At 37.4% G+C, this 24,506-nt stretch overlaps 1 protein-coding gene across 1 annotated transcript in view; it reads right to left on the bottom strand.

The window, feature by feature from the left end:
• Positions 1 to 18,557: 18,557 nt before the first annotated feature.
• The window catches only part of NEIL3 (nei like DNA glycosylase 3), a 36,127-nt gene continuing 30,178 nt past the window's right edge, over positions 18,558 to 24,506 (bottom strand). The window contains exons 9-10 of the mRNA XM_037526471.2: positions 20,592 to 20,766; positions 18,558 to 19,188 (exon numbers count right to left, since the gene is read on the bottom strand). Coding sequence (XP_037382368.1) covers positions 19,006 to 19,188; positions 20,592 to 20,766 — 358 coding nt within the window. The 3' untranslated portion in view covers positions 18,558 to 19,005. The remainder of the gene's footprint in view (positions 19,189 to 20,591; positions 20,767 to 24,506) is intronic.

The following is a 24,506-nucleotide window of genomic DNA, read 5'->3' as shown; positions in this document are numbered from 1 at the left end:
ACCCGAGAGATGGTTTTCATGGTAGAGAAAATGCCAGTGGTCCAGGCTAGACAGCGAACTGAGGATTTGACTTTGATGTATGGAAAGGAAGATGCAAATATTTTGACTGCTCTACAGAAATTTTTCTGAGTTTTAAGTCTAGGAGTCAGAATTTGCTCTAAGACATTGTTCTTGGGTGACTGCTACTGACATATATGGCCGTGGTGCTGGAGAGGTTGGGAGATGGACAGACAGGCCTTGAGGAGGACCATTAGAAATTAGGTTGCTCTGGGCCTCCCCGGTGGCGCAGCGGTTGAGCGCTGGGTTGCAAAGCTGCCCGCAGCCTCGGTGGCTCCGGTTCAATTCCCGGTTGCTCCCCGGCCACCGGAGGAGGGTCCCACATGGCGCGCAGACCTCTCCTGCCGCCCGCTGCTCCCCTCAGCAGTGTACTTCGGTCCTTCTGCCTGCTCTGCTCCCCGCTCTGGCTCTGGTGAGTTCTCTCACCCTCCCGCGCTTCTGACTGTACCCAGTGCATGTATAAACAAAACAAAACAAAAAAGAACAAATAAATAAAAAAAAAAAAAAAAAAAAGAAATTAGGTTGCTCTGGGGTGGATGCGGGGCCAGTGGTGATGGACATCTCAGGAGATGTGAACTTATGCCTCTGAATCATACACCATGATGTCAACCAATGTTCCCCCAAATTAATTTTAAAAAGAAATTAAATCATCTTTGCTTTGGTAAATTTGCTTTTTGCCCCCAAATTCCTTGTTATAACATAGGTAATGGCTCTAGTTTTATTATTTTAACACTGAGAATCTGTGGATATATTTACGTAGTTTTGTTTATGGCTTCAGTGCTATGCAATGTACATTTCTGGGTCTGACATCTGGAAGATGCGGGGGTAGTAGGAAGCCTGCCCTGAATTTCTTATGTGATCTTTGAGGTCATAATGGAAACACTTTTCTTTATCTGAGGACTAAAACATCAACCCACACTCAGGACAGGGTGAAGAATTAAGCTTGTGAGCTAAATAAAGATTGTTTGAAACAGACAGTTTCAATCTTTGGGACATGATCTGTTTTTCAGAAAGTTAGGATTGTTACTTTGCTCTGTGATACTTCAGTAGGTTGGATATAATACATTTACAAGAGCTGACTGGCATGCTGCTCTTGCTTAACCAAGCTTCCTATGAAGTGCTACTTGAAAATCAAATTGCCACGTTACATTTGCATCATATGTTATGCCTGGAGTATTGTCCTTTGAAACAGATTGGTCAGGGTATGCTATTCACAGAAGAGCAATAAGCAACCGGCTTGATATTGCCACTGAATTTTTGTTCTCGTGGAGAGAATGCCAAAGTAAGTTATCATAGACTACTCTTGAAAAATAAAGGAGCCTATTCAGACCAAGTAGAGCATGAAAAAAAAAAAAAAAAAAAAACAACCACAAAAACACAAAACCTCTCTCCTTGACTAAACACTTCTTTATTCTGTGGAAGTCTGAGGGAATAGTCACATTCTTCAAGTACAACTAAAGAGCCCTCGTATTGTCTCAGAGCTAAGACAACAATTCCCTTGATTACTTCTTTGTAAGGTCACCTGAGTCCTTTGTGTTCATCAGATTTGTGCATAACAGCCAGGTGTGAAGTTGTATGTCCTGACATGCATGTAGGCTGCCGTTTGTGGTCGCTAGGAAAATGGCACATACCCCTAGGTCACTAAAGAAACAGGTAATTAGAAAAGAAGAAATTGCATACAACTTCCTTTGCGGCATCCAGCCTCCCACCTGCCCTGAGCAGGTTAATTCTTATTAGGATGCCTCAGGGATGGGCAAAAAATAAATTTTCAAGAAATTTACTGAATGACATGGATTTTCCTAGTATTAGTTTCCTTCTGTGATCCCATTTGAGGAAGAATAATTTTAAATAGGTTTAGATAGATGCATCTCAGGAATCATATTGGAAAGAAATCAAGATCGATGAGGTCCACACTGTCCATTAAATACTTCCCTGAGATAGTGAGTGTGAAGGCAGTTTTGTGGATCCAGAAAGTTACTCAGACTCTAACTTTATAGTAAGTGAGATGGACAGTGAATTAATTTACCAGTGATCTTGATTATCTGAATTAATAGCATCTATAATGGAAATATAAAGTTTTATGAAATGATCAACAGAAAGGTTTCCTTTCCAACTTATTGATTATACACTTCCCCCCGATCATTAATTAAGGCTTTTCTGCACAATTGAAAAAATACAGTTAATAACTGGTACTAAAGAAAATTTCTCTGGAGGAGGCATCCTAGTAAGATTTAACCTCCTCAAAGCAGGTAGGTGGCTTGATGCGGCAAAGGTATAGTGTGGAAGTTCTTCTCCTCTCATTGTTACTTTAGTGACCTAGGAAATAAGATAATCAGATGAAAGGGTAGATGGGGAAGGAGGTGGTTGGAGGTTTAATGATTGAGGAGAGAAGAGGAGATATGAAATAACACCAAAGAGTCAAAAGAGATTGGTCTCAGGAAAGAGATCATGACTTCTGGAAGGTATTAAGAGCCCACTTGCTATTAATAACTATAAATTTAAAATAAGTCCTGCAGTGTGATTGAAATCCAATCACATTGAGCTTCAGAGATCGGATACATGATGAGAGAGATGGTTTTAACCAAGGTGATGATTTTGCTGGGCAGGCAGGGAGATTATTAGGATTGACCATGAACTTAAGTTGGATAAGAAGAATAATATGGGAACAGGGGATGGCAAGAGTAAAAAGGTTGTTGGTTCAATTAATTTTAGGTATTAAATGACTAGACACATTGCTGTGACTGAGGAATTAAAGAAAGTAGTTAGGAGAGCAGGAGATATTAGAATTTCTCAACAAACCACTTGTCTCTTGACTGTCTTAAGATATACTTCGATAAAGAGCAGATATAGTTCATGCCAATTAATCCTTCTTTTTCTTTTTGATTACTTGTTATAATTAGATCTTTCCATGTAAAATTTTTTTAAAATTTATTTATTTTTTTATACAAGAGCTGGGGTACAGGCCAGAGGTGCGGGAGGGTGAGAGGATTCACCAGAGACAGAGCGGGGAGCAGAACAGGCAGACGACAGAAATACACTGCTGAGGGGAGCAGTGGGTGCGACAGGAGAGGTCTGCCGCACCATTCCATATAAAATTTCTAAGCATGATTGGGTATATTTAAAAACCATTATAAGGAATGGTTAAACCTCAGGTATTATATGAAGAAAAGGAAGCCACAAGCGGCTAGTGACAGGAACAAGAACACACTGTCAGACAATGGCTGACCAAAGGTTATAGTTGTGTTGTCCAAACTTGCTGTGCTTCTTTGTGATCCCCAACTACAGCAGAGTAGGGATGGGACAAGGATTGTTTTTCAGCAGCTAAAAGCAAAAATTCTATCTTCCTGAGAAGTTGCAATCACCTAATCTGTACCCAAAGCAACCTCTACCAGAACTTTAAGGTCTTACTTTGAGATTATTCTCCCCAAGAGAAAATTCTCACAATTCTTCACATCTGAAATATCTCTTGGCATTCAACCAGTTCTCAGAGGAGTCACTAGTTTTAAAATTAAAATGAAGCTCTTAAGTCTTCCAACAGGGAAATCTAAGTAGCTGGTAAGCATGTGATCTCCTCACTATTGAGAAACAACTCAGCGACAAGTTCCTGAGAGCAGTGCAGTAACTCTTCCAAGAACCAAAGCATCACTTACTAAATTACCTTTTTGAAGAAAAAAAAATCCAATTTGACACCTTTATTTTTCAATGTTAAAAATCTTTGTTTTACCTGGAATTTATTTTGGTATATAAAGATGTGATTTATTATTTTTTTTATCCAATGGCGAATTTCTAGCTTAATTCTCCATTTTTTTTTTTCTGTTCACAGATAGTTTTTATGACTTGATACTCCCAGATCAATAAATACAGAATTATTTTACTAAGTTTTGGGGGGTAACATGAATGTAAGAAGAAAAATGGGCTTAAGTTTGTAAGATGTTTACCGTCAATGGACCTTAATTTTAGAGATAATAGGGAATCGGGCTGGGACACATGTGATCAGGGACCTTAGAGACAGAGACAGCCCCTGTGGGAATGTGGAGCCATGGTCATGAGAACCCCAAACTCTGGACTTTTAGGTGCCCTCTTCTAATTTAAATCTTAGCAAAAAAATTAAAATATGCAGTAGTACAAGATCAGACTTTGCAATGCTCACTTTAGAGAAGTGTGCATGATTGGTTGGATCCAGCGTCTTGAATTGGCTTATATGACTCTATCAGTTTCTTTGACCTACCTGACAATTTAAATCAGTATCACAACGTATGTAACAAGCAGCTCACATCGTGAGAGCTAACAAGACTTCAGTGACATGGCTGATACATTTCCCCCTGTAGTTAAGAACTGTGGCTGATATTTTATCCTGGGTAAAATTAAATCTTTAAATCTAAGACACAGATTATAGCCTCCTGTAAAGTTACGACTGGCTTGGTTGTTCCTTTAAATAAGGAGAATTACCAGATCAGCTACATCTCCTTTCAAAATAAGGACAAAATGCAAATGAATTTTGAAATAGTCTGTACTTTCTTATGCCATTTTCCTTTCCTTCAAGGGAGTCAATTCGACACTCAAAATATAAATGTATTAAAATTACATACAATTTCATGACATCTTTTTGGAGGAGAATGTCATCTTTTAAAATGTTCAAATTACTACCTTCGCTTATTTGACTCACTTTTGTTTTTTAGAACAATAGTCCACATATATGCATTATCTAAAAACAGAGGCATCATAAAATAATAATTCTGATGAAAGGAACAACTAAATCTATGTTTTATATAATGGCTGTAAGTAATCCAGTAGAAACCAGTTTTGATTTTTCATGGTCTTTATACACACACACACACACACACACACATATATCTAAGTGTATACACACAAATACATACATATATGTATATAGGTATATGTATGTGTGTGTATATATAAAGTTGTACTTGGCTATGCTAGTTATAAAATGGAATATGCTCTAGGATTATTTTGATATTTGTGTAAGGAGGGGAAGGAAAAGACTCTATACTTCCCAATTATAAGCACTTTCATTTTATTTAGGCTAAAGACACCTACCCTTTAAATATTCTATTTAAAATATTCTAAATTTTCAGCTAATAGGAATGTCTTGAGCATTATACTGTAGTAATAAATCATTTAAATTGCCAGGTTATATTTTACAGCTCCAGTGGCTTGAATATTTATGGTAAAGCACTAAGTACATTGATTTCCATTTTTATAATTAATGAGAAGATCTGGAAAAATAATTCTAATTGGTAAGGAAGAGTGATTGCAGTATATTCTCAAAATTTTGTCAAAGTTTTTAGGTTAGCATTGTCTTTTGTAAACACACTTTAATTGGAAAATTGAAGGAAGGATACATATATGTGGCTGAGCCACATACCCTTTAATGGCGAGGTTGTGTCACCAATAATAAGATGCTTTTGGGGTGGTGTGATGTATGTCCCTGTTTTCAATTTGCAGCTGTCTTTTCTGGTGTATTTTTCTATCATTAAAAAAAATAATCCTCAGTCTTAAACAGTTTCCTTCATGAGGACAATGAAACTTGAATTTGGACCTACCAGTTTAAGACTGATGAACATCTAGAATAATACTCTATTAAACCCATTCTAACAACCCCTTTAAGTCTTTAGTTTAAATCTGTTTTCTTCCTCAACATCAATGCCAAATTATTCTTCATGCTTTAAAGAATACAGTCTACTTTCTAGTTATGCTAGACAGTAATTGGGTTTTGCTCCCTTTGCTCCAAATTTTCTCAGTTTATGTTGTTTCACAGGAACTGAACAGTTAAGTTATCCTTGACTCGAACTTACCATTTTCTCTTCTGCCTTTGCATCTGTCATCCACTCCTGAACATTTCTAATATATGCCCTTACAGAGTCTTGCCTACGCTCAGATTCTTATTTATATCTTAATCATTTTCTATATCAAATACTGCCTCTGCCTCATTTATGGCCTTCCTAAATCTTTAATCTGTGAGTCTGAGAAGATCTAGAATTCTGCGGCTACTTTATGTTACCTCCGAATTTTCCAAAGCTCTATATTCTTGACCTTTTCCTATAATCTTTGATAGCTTCATCTATTTTTAAAAAAACTCTGTTACCAGTTCACTTGCATTATTCTCAATATCTTTTTAACTTTCTCCTTTTTCTTGAAATAATTCCATTAAAAATCACAATACAATGTGCCTAATTTTCATTGTGTTTCTATAAAGTTTGTTTCCAAGTGTTGTTCAACAGATAACAGTTGAACGCTTGCAACTGTGGCAGAAAATGTGTTGGGAAAAGAAGATACAAAGCTATGCTGCATGCCAGATAGCTGTCATTAAATGTTTACTGAAGGGCCTCCCTATTGGTGCAAGGGGTTAAGCACAGCACTATGAAGTTATCTATCCGTAGCCCCTGCAGCACGAGTTTGATCCCTGGCCTGCCAGGCAGCTGACCCACATGTTGCGGCAGACCCCTCCTGTCTTGTATTTCAGTAGCTCTGCCTGTTCTGTCCCCCACTCTCTGGTGAATCTTTTCACCCTTCCCCCTCACACACATCTCTGGCCCCAGTTCTTGTATGCATAAATAAATAAATGTTAAAAAATATGTAACATTGAGCAGTCAGAAACTTTTTGTCATCATTATTTCTAACAATCCATGCTGCTGCCTTCTCTGCTCCTCAAATATATTGAAAACATTGACATAAACCCACATTCCAGGCCCTTGATTAAAAATTCACAAAAAGTTCTCTTCGTCTGTGCTAGGAGTTCAAGAATAAGTCTCCTCCACCACCTCTCTGAGACTCAGGAACAGACAGCAGGAGTGCGACATGGCTCGGGGCTCTACAAACCCCAAGAGCTATTTCCCAGGCATGGTTCTTAATGGGGAGGGCAGGAAAGTCACCCCAAGAGTTTGAGATAAAGTTGCCCTAAAAGAATAAAATCAGGAGATTCAAAACATAATGGATGAGATTAGTTATCTGTAGAAATGACATACCCTAAGGAATAGCCAAAAAGATTATATGGAAAAATTTAGAAACACCCTGAGGAATTTGACAATAGCAAAAGCTTGATTGTATCCATATATTTCCAGCAACAATCTAATCAAAGTAAATGGATGAAGCTGTAACACAATCAAGCAGTAACTTAATCAGTTATAGTGAATAGATTAAGTACTCTAATCACAATCAATTTTATTATAACCCACCTGAAGAAAGCATGTGGCCGGCTGAAGTGAAGCAGGGGTGGTGTCTGTAAGGAAATAGGGAACCCAGACAATGAGAGTTTGTCTGCAACGCCAGCTCCCTCCAGTGTAGAAAGTGTGACCTCAACAATTCACTTAGCAAACAGGTAGAACCCAGCGCTGTTTCCACAGTAATTTGGATCTGAAAGGCTTTATTGCTACATAGCTTTGCCTACAAGAAGAAGGTATACTTATCAGCCGGGCAGTAGTCCTTATCCGTTTTGAGGTCAAAACATTGAATTTTTAGAATTATAATAATACCCAGTGCAGCTAGTAAAACTTAATGAAGTGATAGGATTATGTTAACACAACAACCATTTGTGGACTGCCTCTATGGTCTAGGAACTGGGGGCTCACTACTGACTCAGAGGAAACTCATGTCCTCAGGAGCACTCATTTTGAAAAAGACAGATATGAAACAACTTGTATGCTGTCATTATACTATAAATTATTTTTGTAACAGTTGTGATTAGTTCAAGGAAGAAAATATACAGGGTTGACTTGAATAGAGAAAAATTACAGGTGCCCTGAATTGATTTGAGGTTCAGAGGAAGCTTTTCTGATGATCTCTTTGGTTGATTTATGCATATCTTATAAAGGGAGAAGAGATGGAAGAAAACATGAATAAATACAAGTTGAGAGAGTAAAATTAGGCTAATACTGCAGATACGAGGGTGACAAGTAGCTCAAAAATGATCTGTGACAAAAACAATTATCCACATCGAGATGATTTAGAAAGACTGTTGCTAATGTCGCTTTAAGAGTGACACCAAGAGAGGCTTACACAGTAATCCCCATTCCAAAGACGATGCGCAATTTAGAAATGAACTATTTCTGATATTTTTAGAGCAGATAACAGCTTTGAAGATTTTGCACCACTGGAGTTGACCATGGATCAAAATTATCTATGTTCGCTCTGGAAACAAAATGGGAGTGCTGGAATCGTGTTCTGGTTGCAGCCTCATTGTAAAGCACTGGACAATCAGCCAGAGCAGATAAGACCAATTTGGGGATGCAAGACCATAAGGCATAAAGGTGGAATGATTGCAAAGTGATGCTGAAATAGAGCATTCTCCTGTAATTTCCTATCCAAGGCAGAGGAGGGTTATTGAAAAGTTTTAGATCAGCCATGCACATGCTTTAAGTGGGTGTCAAGGGCACTCAGGCAGAAGCTGCATTACCCAGGAACCTGTTAGGAGTGGAGTGCCAGGACATAAAATATGGAGTGCTAAAACACGAACTGTGTAAGATATAAGGAAAGCGCCAGCATATGTTAGCTCCCTAGTCACAGATCATAACAGAAAGGAAACAGGAGCAGATGAAGCAGCAAATGGGTGAATCAAAAAAAATGGTATAGCTTCACAAAGATACAGATAAAATATTTTGAGAAGAAGCTTCAATGATTGTAAAGAAAGCCAATTTGCTGACGGTGGCCAAGATGTGGAGGCATTAAGCATTTATTCTTTAAGTATGCATTCTTTCAGCTTTTATTGAGAGATGATTTGTTTGCGGTGTTAAATGTTATGAGGGTCAGTAAATCTTGTCTTTTGGAGGAATCTTAGAGTTCAACATATGCAAGATTTGGAGACAAAGCTATTGAACAGAAAGAAAATCACACACACAAACTAGAAGATGGAAAAGAAATTGTAATCTCCATGTACAACCAGAAGGGTTAGCTCTTTCTCTGGGTCTCTGGCTTCTGAAATCTTGTCCTGCTGATCTTAACTGTTTTCTTCTTAGTTACCATCCCCTGTGAGTTGTTCAGTTGACATTCAAGACAGGTTGTCTCACTCTGAGATGAGTGCTATTTGTTTTGTTTTCATCTAAAAGTCTAACTGGGAGCTTTAATCAAGGAGTCTTCTGGGGAGTTAACATATATAAAAGGAACAGTGTCTCATTTTAAACAATTGCATAGCGAACCAAGCAGTGACCCGGAGAAAGACAGTGGAAGGAAAAGCCAGTTTAAAAGTGATAGATGGCATGCCCAGTGGAGAACAAGAACAGTGCTGCTTTCAAAAGACACAAGGAGTGAAAACATGTAAAGTTATCTGTGAAGAGACAGGTGATGATGGAGTTATTTCATTATGCAAATGTACATGTTGCAGTTTATTTAGAACCACAGTATTCTAGCTTTGGACAAGAACTTTAGAAATCTTGTGGTTCAACTCCCTTGGAGCTGAATGGGTCAGGACTCTGAGGTGGAAGAGAGGCTCAGGATCTTGGCATAATTACACATTACTTGGTAATTATCATCATCATCTTCATCATTTTAGTGTCAGAGTTAAAATCAGAAACCAGGTCACCTGCTCAGTGCATTCATTGCTCCTTTCTCAACCTCACTTTCCCATTACACTTAAATTAGTTCCCCCAATTATTACAACACTTTTGTTTTCAAAGTATGACACATTTATTCTAATGGATGGGTGCATGGATGCAGAGATACATATATTTTTCTAAAAGAACAAATACTCTGCTCCGGAACAGTGGTTAGAAAATTTGAGATTCCGTAAGAATTACCTGGAGGACTTGTTAAGCCAAACATTCGTGGGCCATAATCTAGAAAGTCTGAGGTGACTCTTGGTGATTTGAGTGAGAACAATTAATAGTTTGCAATCAATGGACAACATGAAAATCATTGAGTGGGCTGACGTTAGCTCTAGTGATCTTTCACTTTACAACACCAGAGCCTTTTACCATGCCAAACAATCTTTCCCTAATTCTTCTCTCTGCCTACAGGCTCCTCCTAAACTCTACCTGTTAGGAGCTGGCAAGTCCTTTATCTCCAGAGTGGCTTCCATTCTGAGGCCATCCTGGTATGCTTCAAGTTGCCACCACATTCCTTTGCCTGTTTTCTCTTTGCAGCCCATGATGTCTCCACTGTACCTCTTGTTGAATTGAACTGTAATTACTGCTTTGAATGATTATGACTAAACTCCTGGAGGCTCTCTTCAGTTAGACTTTCAGTCTAGCACAACAGGCACATAAACATTTTTTGAAGGAATGCTTACAAAACTGAGGATAACTAGAGAGAGGAAAATATAAAATAGATCCAGTAAACTAATTTTCTGCACAACATTCATGGTTCTTAATTATGTTTAGCTTCTTTATTTCTACCAATCATCCATTCATCCATCAACCTATTTATCCATCTACATTCTATCCATCCATTAGTTACTGGTATCATTTTAGTCCTTGGTAGGTCTATAAATAAAACAAAAACTAACTACTGTCAAAAAGCAATAAGCATGTGATGTGATTTCACACAATACAAAATCTTCAGTGCAAATATTCCTAAAGTTCCATACGCATATGAAAGATCAGCTCTATCAATGATGACATATTTATTGTTGAATAATCCACGTCTTTCAGAAGTTAGTACCTAGAATGAGAAGGAACCTTTGAAAGAGCCTGAGGTCCCATCTTAGCACATCTATTTCGCAGATTAGTCACTGAATTATTTGATAACATCTTTGGTGCCAACTATACACCTCACAATTTACTCATTTTAGCTTCAAGAACTCTTTTTTTGAATTTTGTCCTTTTTATTATATATCTATATGTTTTTAGTTCCATTTTTCTAGGCTTGTAAGGAATAGACATAATGCTTTCTTTTCATATCAGTCCCTCAGATTTCCTAAGGTAGTTATCATGTTCTGGCTGACATAGTTTCTTCAATAAGAAAGGGACAGAAAAGAGGAAGCTACATTTTTTTTTAATTGAAGAAATACTTGTCAAGTGCATTTATTAATTCAAATGCATCTGTATATTTATTCTATACATCACCATTCAAATATATATCTCAATATAATATTATTCGGAAGGGATGAGAGCATGCAAATCAGACTTGAACTAATAATAAATATGAATGATATACACATGAAAGAATAGCACTAATTGATTACTGTGTTATCCTATTACAACTTCCAATTTTATAAGAGCTTTTTGGTCATTGATAATATCTTTGCTTCCATATTTTTCATTTTTAGAACTATATCCATGCAAACAGTAGTGGTATTATCAGAAGGAAATTTAAAATGGTCATCAAACATTAGAATCTGTCCCTAATTTTGTTTCATGGCGACACTCCCACCCAGTTCAAGACATGGCTGATAAACCTCCCTTCCACTTGAAGTCTCCATGTCTGATAAAAAATGGAATACTTGAGTTTATGCAGCTGTTCACAAGCTAATTATCTGCAATCATTTCTGATTACTTAATAGGCCATGGTAGGATGTGTGTTTGCTGCTATGTCGAGTTTACACATTAGGCTTTAATGTGCTGATATGGTTAATTGTTGTGCTCACTGCTGCCTGCTAATAGACCATTCCTGAAAATGAGACCATATCTCAACGGAATTTGCTTGTTTATTTTAAATAAGTAATAACTACAAACTCAGATCCTAGATCCAATGTTTACCATTTTAAGAATGTACTTTTTAATGCTGTATCATTTCTAATGCATTTAAATTATGCAAGTTTTGAGAAAATGAGTTATTAAACTAATGAGTCAATCACTAACTCAAATACTTAGATTTAACATTTTTCCTGCTCTATTCAGTTTCCTAAATTGTTTTCTGCCATTGATAGCAAAATAATTTTTTTAAAAATGATGCCAAGCGGACCTCCCTGGTGGCGCAAGGGGTTAAGCACAGCATATAGGGCATGAAGCTATCCGCAGCCTCTGCAGCATGAGTTTGATCCCCCGGCCTGCCAGGGAGCAACCCACATGGCGCAGCAGACGTCTCCTGTTTTGCCTGCTGCTCCCCTCAGCAGTGTGTTTCAGTCATTCTGCCTGTTCTCTTCCTTGCTCTGTCTCTGGTGAATCCTTTCACCCCCATGCCTCTGGCCTGTACCCCAGTTCTTGTATACATAAATAATCTTTAAAAAAAATAGGGAATGAACAGGATCAGAGTAATTTTAATTGACAGTGGTTTAAATTTATTATTGGGATAAATATGGTTACTACCTAGAAGGCCCAGCTTATTCTGAAGCTTTGGATTTTGCGATCTTTCATGAATTAAGGCATTTATGAGTCCTTTATATTTTCTAATTCTTAACTTTTGATGTGCTATTGGAACCATAAAACCCATTGTAGCATCTTTTTCCTATTATTTTCCTTTTAAAAACCCTGCACTCTACTTTGTATGCATTCACACGTTTCTCATACTGCCCTCTCTATTTGCAGTCCTTGTTCTACCAGGTGACATCCCTGGCCCTCTGTAAGGCTACTTCCATTGTTACTTCCTCTCAGAAACCTCCCACGATAATGGTTTTGATGGTAATGGGAGGAGTAAGGGTACTTTTAATAATAACTATAATAAAACCAACTCAGTTGTTTTAACCAGCAAGAACTGTACAAAGAAGCCTTGCAAGAGCTTAGAGCTTTGTTCTCACTACGGGGCTGTATGACAGTCCCCTTACAATCTCCAGCTAGCAGATGAGGTCACTGATGAGACTTAGCAAAAAGCAGCCCATGCTTCTTTATAAAATATCATGTTCAAGGTCATGAGGTCAAGGCCACAATAAGGAGTAGGGCAGGTCTTTGAACTAGCAGTCTGAATCCGGAACTCAGTCTTACAGATTCTGAGTAAGACAATGCATTGTCTACCCTCTCCTACAATAATTGGCAGAACCCATTCCCTCTTTTCATTTGTTAACTGGCCCTCTGTCTGCTTCTTTTGTCCAGCACAGGCCCCAGGGTGTCTTGGTGCTTGTCTGCCCAAGGGTTCCTTAAACGGGAAGGGTGACTAATTTTTACATCTTCAGAACATAGAACTGTCCCATCTGAGGCACTCCTCTTGCAGCAATGAAATGGAATTGATTCTTCCGTTAAAGATTTTTCTCCATGTCTTTTCACTCACATATCCTGTGATCTAGCCAAACAGGACTACTTGCTATTCTCCACACATTCCCTTTGCTGGTGCTCTTAGATATCTTCCCTTGTGCTGTGCCTATTGCCTGAAATATCCTACATATGCAAATGTTCACCCTGGTCAAATTCGAGTGTTGAATCTTTCCTGAAGCTTCTCTAGCTCATGAATCTGATGTGAGCTCTCCTTCCCTGTGCCCTTCAGCATTTCACTTACAGTGCTATTAACTCTTGTTTTCGACCACATCTATATTGTTAAGATCATTATTAAAAATACCAATTGTGGAATTTGTCACACAGTAGGTGTTCAATAGAGATTAGTTGAATTAAAAGCTAAGACATGTAAACCATTTGACTCCGTTACTACAGAATGAAGACTTTCAACTCCTATGTATTTTCTTTACACTTTTTCACCTCTGTGTTATTTAACAGTGTAGCCTGAAGGCATCATTATTTTTCTATCTTCTTCCCTTTACAATGGATGCATACAACTTTTGATCCAATTAGTATTGGCCTGTCCATTTGTAAGCAAATTTCTATAAAACATCAAAAAAACCCCTTTCATTTAAATTACTAGAAAGATTTAACAGCTCAGACACTGAGGAATTTCTTTCTTTTTATAATAAACCAGCAACATTCTTTTTCAATGACATGTAAGTGCATTCATGTTTGAATAGCAGTAACAAGGTTAAAATATTCAATAGACAGACTTTGTAGTAAGCCTCAGTCTACTAAATTCAACAAATGTTTACCAAGTTTATACAGTTTGCAAGACACAATATGTGGTAAAATTCTGTGAAGAATAAAGAAGAGTTATATACAGTACCTTGAGGAGATGAACATCAGGAAATGCAAATAGGACAAATAACAACACAAGGCACCTGTCATGCAAGTTCCAGAAAAGATATAAAGTGCTGTAGAGACACAAAGAAAGAAGAGCTTATGTCTTAGGGAAAACTTCATTAGAACATTTGTCCTTTCATTTCCCATGCCAGTTAACTTGCTAATAGGGGTGACCTGGAAAATGCACCTTTTGAAAATAAATGAAAAAAAAGGATTTTTTAAAAATTGCAGAGTAAGGCCTCCCCTGGTGGCGCAGCGGTTGAGCGCTGGGCTGCGAAGCTGCCCACAGCCTCTGCAGCACCGGTTCGATTCCTGGCTGCTGGCAAGGGTCCCACATGGCACGCAGACCTCTCCTGCCGCACCTCCCCAGCTCCCCTCAGCAGTGTACTTTGGTCCTTCTGCCTGCTCTGCTGCCCGCCCTGGCTCTGGTGAATTCTCTCACCCTCCCGCGCTTCTGACTGTACCCAGTGCTTGTATAAATAAATAAATAAATCTTTAAAAAAAAAATAAAGAAGTTAAACTACTTAAAATTTCAGAGTGAACATTAAATAATGAAAACAATTAAAAGTGAATTTACAGATATTTTAGCATTACACATTTAGCATGACAGATTTTACAGAAGAAAAAAGTCACAATAATCATAATACCACAATTATTTTCATTTATGTATATTAAATATTTGCACATATTAATGTCATTATGGATGTACCTGGATTCATGCAGAAGGCTCTGGAGATCCACATTCAATAATGCAGTAAGGACTGGAGACACTGAGCGAGTAAGAGCCTCAGGGTTTATTGAAAAGGAAAAGAAGCCAGAGATTGAGTTCTGAGGAGACCATTTCACAGAGCAGTGGCTCTCAGACTGAAGTCCCTCTCTAGTGCTCTATAGGATTTGGTTTTGTAGCAAGTACAGGGATGGGCCTGGCAAGTCTAGGTGCTCCTTGCCTTGCAGGTTCCAAGAGATCTCCGTGGAGCGTTCACAGTCATGGCACATGTCCCATCATTCCTGCAAGTTTGGAAAATAGGGGCCACATCTCCCCCAATGGCAGAGATCTTAGTAGGATAGTGAACTCTAGGTTACTTGATGTAGGGGCAGGAAAGGCCAGAGCAGGTTTTCTATGATTCAAGCAGATAGGGGTAAGGAGAAGAGAGTCCCGGAGCCCTCAGTGGCTTTTGCAGGCTTTTATTTGGGATTTACCAGGTACACAGCAGGCAGGAGTGTCAGGGGGCCAAGAGGCTGGCAGGCCTCCCAGCCCCCAGCAAGGCTTCACTCTTTCTGGGCTCTCCAGCATTCTCTGGTGGTCTCTGCTTCTCTGCTCTTCAGTTCTTTCTGCTGGCATTCCCGTGACGCCGCCCTTATAGGCCCAGTCTCAGCCCAGGTGTATCTAATCTACATATGACCACACCCTATTCCAGGTGCCTGCTGTCAGGCATGAATTCAGGATTGCAAGGATCCCTCATCAATTCTAATGGTGGGAGGGCAGAAAAGCCTGATGCTTTTTCACTTAGCCTACATTTGAGGTCACAACTGGGTTGCTTTGCACACGCCCCACGAGCTGGCCTGCCTTAGTTTGAGTTAGGGGCTCAGAGCTTCCCTCTCTTCCACCACAGGTGACGAGTGACTGCCAGGAAAGATGAGAACTAGTTGGCAGCGACTTTCCCAGCCTCAGGCCCCTCCTGCCTCACAGGTATGGCCACTTATCTCTAATACACAGAAAAGAGGACACCTTATTGACCATCTGGGCTTTCTTGCTCTGCAAATTTCACTCAAATGTGTGACAATACATCTCTTATTAACCTACGTAAGCCAGGTTTCCTAAACTAGAAAATCAGCGTAACTACAACAGTAAAGTCTACTTCAGAGGACAATCAGGAGGGTGAAGTGAAATACAGAAGTTGTCATGAAACTAGGACTGAGTGAAGAGTGACTTTTAAAATCATTCTTTTTCTTTATACCATGTTTCATTTCCACTTTCCCCACCAGTAAAATACTTTATATTCTATGATTATGGTGTGAAATACCAAGAAAGATACAAACTCTAAAGAGACAAATACCAGAGACTGCAGAGCATCTCCCAAAAGTTTAGCACAATGCAGAACAGAGAGATACAGGGTCTAAAAGCTGAGAATCCTGCTTGGTTCTGCTGTGGATAAAATCAATGTTGTTGATGTGAAAATAAATACTTGCTTCCTTTCACCTGGTGGGATGAGGCAATACAGACATGCTGGCTTCTGCCCACACGCCCCTGTAGAAGGTGGTCTGGGAGCAATGGGCCGCTCAAGGACTCACCTGGGCCTGATGACTCATGAGCGGGACTGATGAGTCAAGGCAAAACCAAAATGAAACAGATCAGAACTGTACAGCAAGGGCTCTGAAAACTAAAGCCCACAATAATAAGTAGGAACTGACACACTCAACCTACATTGAATACCTACATGCTAATATAGAAGATTTAAAAAGTATCTATGTCTCTCATCATAATAACAGATGTCCAAGATATGAGAAAAGAAAACCATAGTTTGAAGGAGAAAAGACATTCAATTGACAATACTGAGATAAATCACATCTTAGAATTATCTAACAAGGATTTTAAAGCAGTTATTATAAAAATACTTCCAGAATAAATCAATTCTTTTGAATGAGTGAAAACAATGGGGAATCTTGGCAAGAAATAGAAGTTGTACAAAAGAACCAGGTGAAATTTATAGGACTGAAAAATACATTGAATGAAATTATAAAACTTGCTGGATAGTCTTAGTAATAGAGCGGAGATGTTAGTGAATTGTCAGTGAATTTGAAGACATCAATAAAATTTACTCAATTTGAACAAGATAGAGAAAAAAGTTAGACTGGGAAAAATAAATAGAATCCAGAGATCTGTAGAACTATAACAATCTAGTGATCTAATATATCATTGGAATCACAGAAGAAGAGGAGGAAGATTTGGAACTGAAAAGGTATTTGAAGAGTAATTTATATAGTCCCAATAATTTATATTCTCTTTTGCTTTTCTTATTATTGGTGATGAATCCACATAGACATCCCTGATGACTGTTGTGGAGTGTTTTGTCTATGTTTTCTTCTATTTTATGGTTTCAGGTCTTACATCCAAATCTTTTATCCAATTTGAGTTAATTTTCATGACCTGCGAGAGATAGTGGTCTGAGTATCATTCTTTCACAAGTGACTGTCCGGTTTTTGCAACATTACTTATTGAAGAGGTTTCCTGTCTCCAATGTATATGCTTGGCTTCTTTGTCAAAGATTAACTGTCCATGCAGGTGTGGATTTATTTCTGCACACTCAATTCTATTCCATTTGTCTGGGTGTCTGCTTTGTTCTTACACCATACTAATTTGATTTTTATAGCTTTGTAGTATAGTTTGGAGCCCAGGAACATGATAACACTATTGTTTCTCTCTCTTTTATTTATTTATTTTTTTGAGGGTCAGGATAGCTTTGACTATTCAGGGTCTTTTGTGGTTCCATGTGAATTTCAGTAATGCTTGTGGTGTGGTAACAATACTTGGAGGGGGCAATCCTAAACCTCTAAATCATATGCAATATTGTAAAACAATATTACTTCAATAAAAACTAAACAAAAATAAAAGGCATTTAAGAGGAACTAAAAATACAGGATTAAAAATTTTCCAAATCTGGTAATAGATATTAGATATACATACTTCACTTTTTATAACTAGAGGTAATATGGTACCACTTCAGATAAAATGTAAAACCTTACAATCCTAAAGTTTCTTCACCTTCTCTGTCCTTGTGCTATCTATAGTTGTCACATATGTTATAAACATTGTAAGTCTCACACTACCACGTAATTTTTCTTTGCTTTGAACAGTCCCAAGTATTTTATAGAAACTAAGAGGCAAAAGTAATATTTGATATTTATTTAGACATTTTCAATTTCCATTTTTCTGTATTCTTGAAGACTTGAATTTCTATTTGACATAATTTTCCTTTAGCAGTTACTTTAAAATCCTTGTTTACTGATTCCAACCTCTCTAGCTTTGTATTGGAATCTAATAATGCAATGAGAAAGGAGTTCAAGTCATCTACCATGATTTCCTTTAAAAAAAAAAAATTGAACCAGCTCTGAATGGAATTTTCCACAAACATATAAGGATACCTTCAGATTGTTGTTTTTCCTTTCTTTGGGGGTAAAATATAGTTACTTCCATTAAAAAAAGGGAAATTAAAATGAAACTATAAATAAAAAAAAGCATGTTACTAATCTTTTGAAATAGTCTATTCAAAATTTAAGATATTAAATTCATGACTAGAAAAATTTAATTCAGTTTCTCTGATTTCTCTTTGTGTAGACATATTCAGACAACTTCTATTCTTAACTGTTACTTTTATATTCTGAATCCCCAGAGTTTTTCATGAAAATACACTTGAAGTTCTACAACTACTTGGCATATCTCTAGTATCTAGTGGAACTTGATGTTTGCTGAATAGAACAAAGAAAAGAAAATATTCTTTTACATAAAGGAGATCTCATTTCTTACATTTCAATTAGGAAAACAAGAAGTACCTTTAATCATATATAATGAGTAGTGGCAATACCTTAGAAGATTATTCTTTAGAGACAGAATAACTTATTTCATTGTACCGCATAATTCTCTCCTAAGTAAAAAAAGCCAAAAAACAAAGCAAAACAAACAACGAAAAGAAAACAGTGCTTCCCTGAAGTTAGAGACAGGCAACAACATATTAAAAATACTTTATTGTCATTACTAAATGCACTAAATATACATTCAAAGTGGTATATACTTTACATTTTATGAAATACAAACAGCATTCATCCAGGCCCAAAAAAAAAAAAAAAATACATAAAGAATGGAAAGCTCACATTTAAAAATGAACAATTCTTAAATACTGCAGTAAATTTTCAATGTATCATAAGTAATCTTTGCAATACAAAATGGAACTAAACATTATACCCAGTTTGAAGAGATCAAACATCAGCTATTGTACAGGAGAAAATATTAGCATCCTGGAATAATTTTCATTCCTGGCCCATTTTCTGCCCACTGAAAAAAATTACACTGCTTTTCCTTCCCAAGAGGACATGTAAAAAAATTCTTTCCATTATTAGGTCCAATCTTCAACACTGTCCTCATGATGGAGCGTTTGCCATGGTGGCAGAGAGGAAAGGACAAATCTGCCCACTGTGGGGTAAAAAAAAAAGGCCGAAGAGTTAATATGGACATTAGAGAGATGTTGAGGCTGAGCCAGGGCTCACTGATTAGTGTCATATTGTCATCACTGTTGTGATTATTACTTGATATTGTAAAACAGACACTTTTTCAGTAGTTGTCCTTAAGAAAAACTCTATCCTGAAAAAAGCATCGCCAACATATTTGATTGTATCACACAGAAAATTGCCAGAATTCTGAATTTCTTTGTCTAAGGGCATATTTATAAAGTTCTTTACCTTATTGAGAATAAACAAAAACTACCATAATCTTGTTATGAAGTAATGACCAATATTCTAGCTACAGGTGTGGTTTGGGTAAAACTTCAGATCAAAGATTTGTTAGGATTTTATGACTTAACATCCTTATTCTCTTAGAAAAAGAAAAAATCCCATACAGAAATTCCTAGAATAATTTAGGCAGATTTCATTGTATTAGTTTTTATTAATTTTGCCCTTAAGAGAAGCATAAAATAGACTGATATTATTAATTTTAATATTTTTCTCCATTACATCTATAAATGCTTCTCGAAGAAGAAATCTGTAAGTTTAATAGGATGGAGTCACATCTTGTACAGGGGTAAAGATCTAAAATCATTATCCATTTTCCCCTGGGGAATTCCTTAGGAAACCACTACAAAGAAGACAGATAGTGTCTCTCTCAATAAACCCAACCAGTAACGTTTCGTTCCAGCACTGAAGCAGACCAATTATTTCCTTTCTTCAACTATGTACCAGATGAAGCAGTTGGAAAAATATGCACCTGTAAACACTGAAATCACATTCAGTGTAGTGAGATACTTAAGCTCTGAGGAATGTGGAAGGTGAGATGATTAAGGGGACCCAAGATTCTCATTTCCTAACTCACATGCTCTTTCCGAGGTAGACTCATAGATTAGAAAGATGTAGGGAATCATTTTTATCTAAATTGTTATTGTACCATCAGCTGTTCTCTTCATCAGCATAGCTAGTAGGATGTGCTAAATCTACTATGTCTGAGGCATACACACGATTCTCTCATATACCTCTAGGCAATGCAGACACCAAAGATTCTGATAGAGCATTCAAGTTTGGAAGAGCAAATTCTCATCTTATTAGCCACGTGAGTAAGTCACTTTCTTTTTTAACTATAGGCAACACTTCTTCCCTCGGGGTTACAAATATCATATATGCTAATAATTTAATAGTGATTTTTTTTCCAATTTTTTCATGAACCTTTTTGAACTTGAAGTTATTCAACTTTCAGTCTTTAGAGTGAATATCAATATGGCTACTTAAAATGTAAAGGTAAAATCAGAAAAGGATTGCTATTTATTGCAGTATAGTAACCCAAGTACTCAATGACACTCCAGTAAGCTTGATCAATCTCACACGTACCTGAAAAAATCCACATTGTGCTTCTCTGGGTAGAGAACACGCATAAAACTGCCTGCCCTTGTTTTCACCATCCTTCCTCACAACTCGGAGAATGCAGAGGCGGCCGTGTTTACTGCAGCGAGGACTGCCAGCATTTAATGTACAAGTACCATCTGTCGTATTAATTTGAAGTATACTGTAATGACAGGTTACAAAATAGCTACAGCACAATAGTGCTAAAGGGATCACCCACACCACCTCACCCTCAAGTTAAAATTCCCCTTGTCCAAAGAAATTGTACTACAGAATGTCTGTGGACATCAGGTGATTATGCAAACTGTTCAGTCTTGCACACTCCTGGTTTTCCCAGGTAATTCGAATTTACTTCCAAACTTACCTACATACCTAAAGTATATCATTGAAATGTCTGCAAAATAAAAACACAGCTAAATTATGCATCTAATACATCCCACATCTTTGTTTTCATTTGTGATATCTGTCTCTTATCCAATGTTCCACGTGACCCCTTTTATTTCCTCTAAAATATTCCCCAGTCCAATTGTCCTCCACCCCTCAAAGTAACGAGTCACAATCATCTCTAATTATTTTCTCATCAGTAGCAAACTCTCATCAATGGGTCTGACAAGGCCGAAGAGATCACTCCTTCTACAGTCCACTTCAAAGGCAATTTTCTATGCTTTTCTTTGATCAAGGCCACTATAATAGTTGCAATCACATTTCAGCCAGGAACAGGCTGTCTGCAGTGCAGAAATGTGTATTTTGTAAAGCTAATAGGGAGCTTGATTCCTCCCACGAGGAATGAAGGGAAGCTTGATTTTCTCCTACGATTAAGATCAAGCAAATCCTGTGAACAAAGGTCAAAGGCTGGGCTTCCACTGTAGCTGTATCAGTGGGATTTTCTCTTTGAAAAGAAGCTTCATTATTATTTTTAATTTTTTATATTTTGCATATTTTAATAATGCCTTTATATGAGTTATTCTCTTTAATAAACCAGATGAAGAGAAAAAGTGCTCACATTAATTAAACCAGAAGTCCTCCCCCTTAACTTCCCTATTTTTAACTTTTTAATGGTACAAAAGTTCATCCTTTTTCATTTTTTCATTAATTTCTAAAGAACAAAATATCATTCTTCAGTAATTTCTTAAAAATCAGGGTAGTTTCTCTTTCCCTTGCTTCCTAAACTACATTCTTCACATATTTATTGCCACAATGATACCCTCAAGGCATCCTATCTAATTGAAATGTTTAGAGATCTTTCTTCCCCAGTTCTACTGAGATATAATTGACAGAGAAATTTGATCTTTTATTTGTGATGAAGTTGGTTAAAGCTCATTCGTAAAACAGATGCTTAAATATATTTTTTTAAATGGACTCAAACATCTTTATGTTTGGGATAAATGCAAATACTTTCAGGGTCCTTTCTGAAGCTGTTCAAAGAGCAAAGTGCTTGTAAAATCAAAGTGACAGTTGTTATTGTGAAGGAAATCAGCACAATTAAATATTTTGCCTGCAACTACTTTACTGGTCTCTTTTTGAAGGTGGAGGACAGTAATTATATTTTTAAATGATGGGTAGTATCAAAACAGAAAGAGGGAGGAGAAGAATATCAGGCTTTTCTTTTCTATAAATCTCCCTCCATTTCATGCCCTCCCCACCCCAAGAGGCAATATTATAAACTCAGAGGTTAAGGAAAGCTAAATATCTAGATGGTTATAGAGAAGATAAGGGACCAAAATGTATGCAACTGGGTCACAAAGAGTGTCTTTAAAAAAAAAAAAAAAAGTTAAACGAGAAAAGAAAACAAGTTACGAATAGTAACAGCTTAGCTAACAATCCGCTAACATTTTTTTTTAAAGATTTATTTTTTATTTACACAAGAGCGGGGTACAGACCAAATGCGTGGGAGGGTGAGAGGACTCACCAGAGACAGAGTGGGGAACAGAACAGGCAGACTGACGAAATACACTGCTGAAAGGAGCAGCGTGCGAGACAGGAGAGGTCTGCTTGCCATGTGGGTTGCTCTGAGGCAGGCAGGGATTGAACCGGTGCTGCAAGAGGCTGTAGACAGCTTCACAGTGCTGTGCTCAATCTCCTGCACCACCAGGGAGGCCCTCGTTAATATTTTCTAATCTACTTGTTTCAACCTAGAAATCTCCAGGGTTCCACAGAGCCAGGGAGAGGTTTCCATTCTCGTATTGGTAAAGTTTTTCTGGGGAAGAGGCGAGGTGGAAGGTAAGATCAAGATGCAAAGAAAAGGCCACAGGATCTCCCAACCAGTCCCTTTTTCTCTCTGTTCGAAACCATTTCTTCCTGGTATAAAGTTAAAAAGAAAAAATAGCCCTATGCTCTCATATACGGTCAGTTGTCTGGAAGCCTGACCATCCCCTGGGGGCGCCTTAGAAATGCAGGGATTATCTAGCCCCACTACGAATCCTTGGCAGAATTAGAATCCACTTGTTAACAAGATTCCAGATGTTTCACATGCACACTGTGTTGCAAAGCTCCCAATTAATGTAACCAAGATACTGATGCCACCTGTGACCATATTAGCTCTAAATATGAACAGCTAATCTTAATTTTATGCTAGGAAACATTATCTAGAATAATTAATTGTCCTGATTAATTGAGGACATCTTGGTTCCTATTTGTTTTAATCATTGGAAAACTTCCTAAAATGTTGCAGGGCATTTTCTTTGGTAAATTTAGCATACAGAATAGTTTAACTAAATTTGATAATTAGGACCATTATTTGACTATGAATACTGAATCATGAATTGTCTACTAATATAACAGGTTAAGGGCTGGCAAATCTCTTCAGGTAGCTCATAATTTAGATTTGTGGTCTCTGTGATACCACAGTCTTTCAGTTTCTGTACAGGCTACTCCCCTGTGCTGTTACAGCATGAAAAGCAGTCATAGAAAATAGGTAAACCAGTGGCAATGGACATGTTCGATCCAACTTTACATACATCAACAGGTGGCAGGCAGGATTTGGTCCTGTTGGCCTCAGTTGCTGAGGAAGAGGTTATTAGCTCCGAGAACAATGTTGGATACCTAACAGGTTCACGATAAATACTAGTAAATAAATAACATTGAACAGAGATCATAAAAACTAGTGTCAAGGAGGATGTTACCAAGTATGGGCTTGTCATTTTAAAATGGATATTGGTTTTCCTATGACTGTTTTATCATGGTTGAAATTATTTTACAGATAGGATGATTCATTATTATAAAAACATTGTCTAAAGTTTTGAAACTAATTAGTCTCATAAATATAGATTTTGCAGTTCAGCAGTATTTCAAGGATTCAAACAAGCAGAGGTTAAATGACACATTGTGGAGGATGCCAGGTAGTTCTGAAATCCTTGGGGACTGAAAACTCTAGAAGTTTGTGTAAGGTGTTGGTACTGGTGCTGATGGCCAGGGGTAGATCTTTGGCACCCAGCATGAGAAAATGTGACTTTCTTAGTTTCATTTCCCTCCTCAGCTCAGGGATGATTTCAATCTAAAACACATGTATTAGAAAATAAACCACTGTTTTGCTCTGTGTTTACAATGATTGCATCAAAGCCTTAAAACTGTTTCTTGCAGTGACTCTTAAGTGCTTAAAAATTGGTTCAGCCATCTAATTTATAATCCAGTAGCTGAATAAAATTCAAGTATATATATCGAAAGACCGATCTGAAAACATGCCTCCTCACCCTAGCATGTATATGTGGTGATGAGATCAGTCATTAAGAGAACAAAAGGCAAATTAATTACCACATAATTATTAATGAAAAAAATAAATGGGCTATGAATTCTCTGAGTGGACCACCTGCTTTAATCATATTATGTTGTGAGCTTCTTCCTGGCATCTTGTCCACAAGATGAACACTATTGCTTCCAGACAAGGAAAAAAATGAAATAAATGAC

This window comes from Talpa occidentalis, unplaced genomic scaffold (assembly GCF_014898055.3).
Source record: "Talpa occidentalis isolate TD23 unplaced genomic scaffold, MPIMG_talOcc4v2.1 talOcc4.4, whole genome shotgun sequence".
NCBI classification, from domain to species: Eukaryota; Metazoa; Chordata; class Mammalia; order Eulipotyphla; family Talpidae; genus Talpa; species Talpa occidentalis.
Note: the sequence above shows the minus strand (reverse complement) of the source record. Positions and strands in the feature narration are given on the sequence as shown.